Source organism: Octopus bimaculoides, chromosome 12, assembly GCF_001194135.2.
Source record: "Octopus bimaculoides isolate UCB-OBI-ISO-001 chromosome 12, ASM119413v2, whole genome shotgun sequence".
Taxonomy (NCBI): domain Eukaryota; kingdom Metazoa; phylum Mollusca; class Cephalopoda; order Octopoda; family Octopodidae; genus Octopus; species Octopus bimaculoides.
This window is the reverse complement of record NC_068992.1, coordinates 39,955,392-39,957,541: the sequence shown is the minus strand read 5'-3', so window position 1 is coordinate 39,957,541 and position 2,150 is coordinate 39,955,392. Positions and strand designations below refer to the sequence as shown.

General features: G+C 37.9%; 1 protein-coding gene across 1 annotated transcript; it reads right to left on the bottom strand.

Moving 5' to 3' along the window:
• Positions 1 to 796: 796 nt before the first annotated feature.
• Positions 797 to 1,402, bottom strand: LOC106878527 (uncharacterized protein K02A2.6-like). The gene has a single exon (XM_014927760.1). The coding sequence runs from the start codon at positions 1,400 to 1,402 to the stop codon at positions 797 to 799; it is 606 nt and encodes a 201-aa protein (XP_014783246.1).
• Between the last annotated feature and the right edge of the window lie 748 nt (positions 1,403 to 2,150).

Here is a 2,150-nt window from a genome sequence, read left to right as displayed (position 1 = left end):
TCTTAATTTGCTTGTCCATATTTGGCCAATAGGCGTAACTTCTCATAAGGCTCTTCATCCGGATGTCCAACATGAAAATCTTTTAATACTCTGTTTTGCAGTATTTCAGGTATTATCACTCTTTGCGCGTATAATAATACCTCATCAAATACTGAATAGTGCTTTGAACCTACTCATTTATATTTTTTGTGTTACACAACATATTTTTAATCTTATTTATAAACCTATCATTTACCGATTTCAATTTAATTTCTTCCAGCGTTACCGGTAAATCACGTATTACATTGCACAAAATATTCTTCAGTTCCTTTTCTAGTTTTAACGATGCAATCGACGTGTCTTCAAAAGGTTCCTCATATTTTGGAATCAGCCTAGACAACCCGTCTGCGTGTCCCATTTTCATTGATGGCAAAAACTCCATCTGAAAATCGTAGTTCAACAGAGTAATTCCCCAGCGCTGTAAGCGGTTTGCTGAGTGTGTGGGGGATACCCTTTTTCGAACCGAAAATAGACAATAACGGTCGGTGATCCGTTTGCAGTGTAAACTTCCTCCCATGTAAGAATTTATGGAATTTTTTAACTGCGAAGATTAATGATAACCCCTCTTTTTCAACCTGGCTGTAGTTTCTTTCCGTTGGTAACAGAACTCTCGATGGATGTGCAATAGCTTTGATTTTACCATCATTAAATTTATGCAATATCACCGCTCCTATGCCATATTCACTGGCGTCAATCCTAGAAGGGTTTGGTTTTCGCCCGCTTTCATCGATCACCTGTCCTAAGTACTTTATTTTAGTCAAAAACATTCACATTTATCCTCCGTTACTTTAAATCCATAATCACCTATTCGTTTGAAAACCTCTTCTATATGTTCACTATGCTGGTCCCTTGATTCACTTTTAATCAATATGTCATCCAGGTATGGGACCGCGAACTCACAATCTGCCAGCATAGTATCCATTACTTGCTGAAATATTGCTGGTGCAACCTTCACCCCAAATGGCAGTCTTTTGAAACGGTACAGACCTTTATGAGTATTAATTGTTAATACTTTAGCACATTCTTCGTCTACCTGTAATTGAAGGTAGGCCTCAGACAAATCCAGCTTGGAAAAATTTTCCCCACCATTGCACTTGGCAAATACTTCCTCTGGATTTGGCAGCGGATAATTATACTTTTTTAAACAGTCATTCAGCCCAGTTGAGAAGTCCGCACATACTCTTACCTCGTTATTCTTCTTTTTTAGATATACCGTAGGAGCCGCCCACTCCGGGTAATCCACTTGTTCAATTACTTCCAGGTCTTCCAATCGTTTTAATTCCTTCTCAACTTGATTCAACGCCACAAACGGTACATTCCTTTTCGGTTTAAACACCGGTACCGCATTTTCCTTGACTGGCATTTCGTCTCTGTATGCCCAATTTTACCACACTTAAAACAGGTTTTATCTTTAAAGGGGCAATCTTTCCTCAGATGTTGCTCTCCGCAACCACAGCACCGTTTTGAATTTAATTTTTTACTTTGTATACTTTCCTTACACATTTGTACATTATTCTGGTCTTCTGTTTTCCTTGTATCATCTCGAAGGTTTATTATTTGTTGGCATTCTTCAGCCACTTTCTGCAAAGTGAGTTTTACATCTTGGTTCAACTTTGATAATATTCTTTTTCTAATTTCCGCGTCTTCCGTTGCCACTAGCCCTTTAACAAATATTAAACACTTGAACATATCTGGCGTTAATTCTTCCAACTTGAACCTTTCGCAAGCCTTGTTAACCATACCAGCATATGTCACAAAATCATCTGACTCGTTTTTCTTTAAGTTTAAATATTCCCATCGAACTGTGAACTTTTTTCGCTAAAAAATATTCGTCAAAATATTTATCATTTCCTCAAAACACAATTCCGTGGGTTTTCTCAGCAAAATAAAGTTACAAAAACTTTTGTGTTCCGGACTAGCAAGCTTTCGCAAAAGGAGTCTTACCTTCCTTTCACTAAACCATCCCTTGCATTGCTCTCGGAATATATCTTCGTATCGTCTGTAATATGCCGCAAAAGTAGTTCTTTCATCTGGATTGTACTGAAATTCTTCGATGGAATTTGCAACACCACCTGCTGAAAATGATTCTGTACTATTTCTCGCCTGCAGTA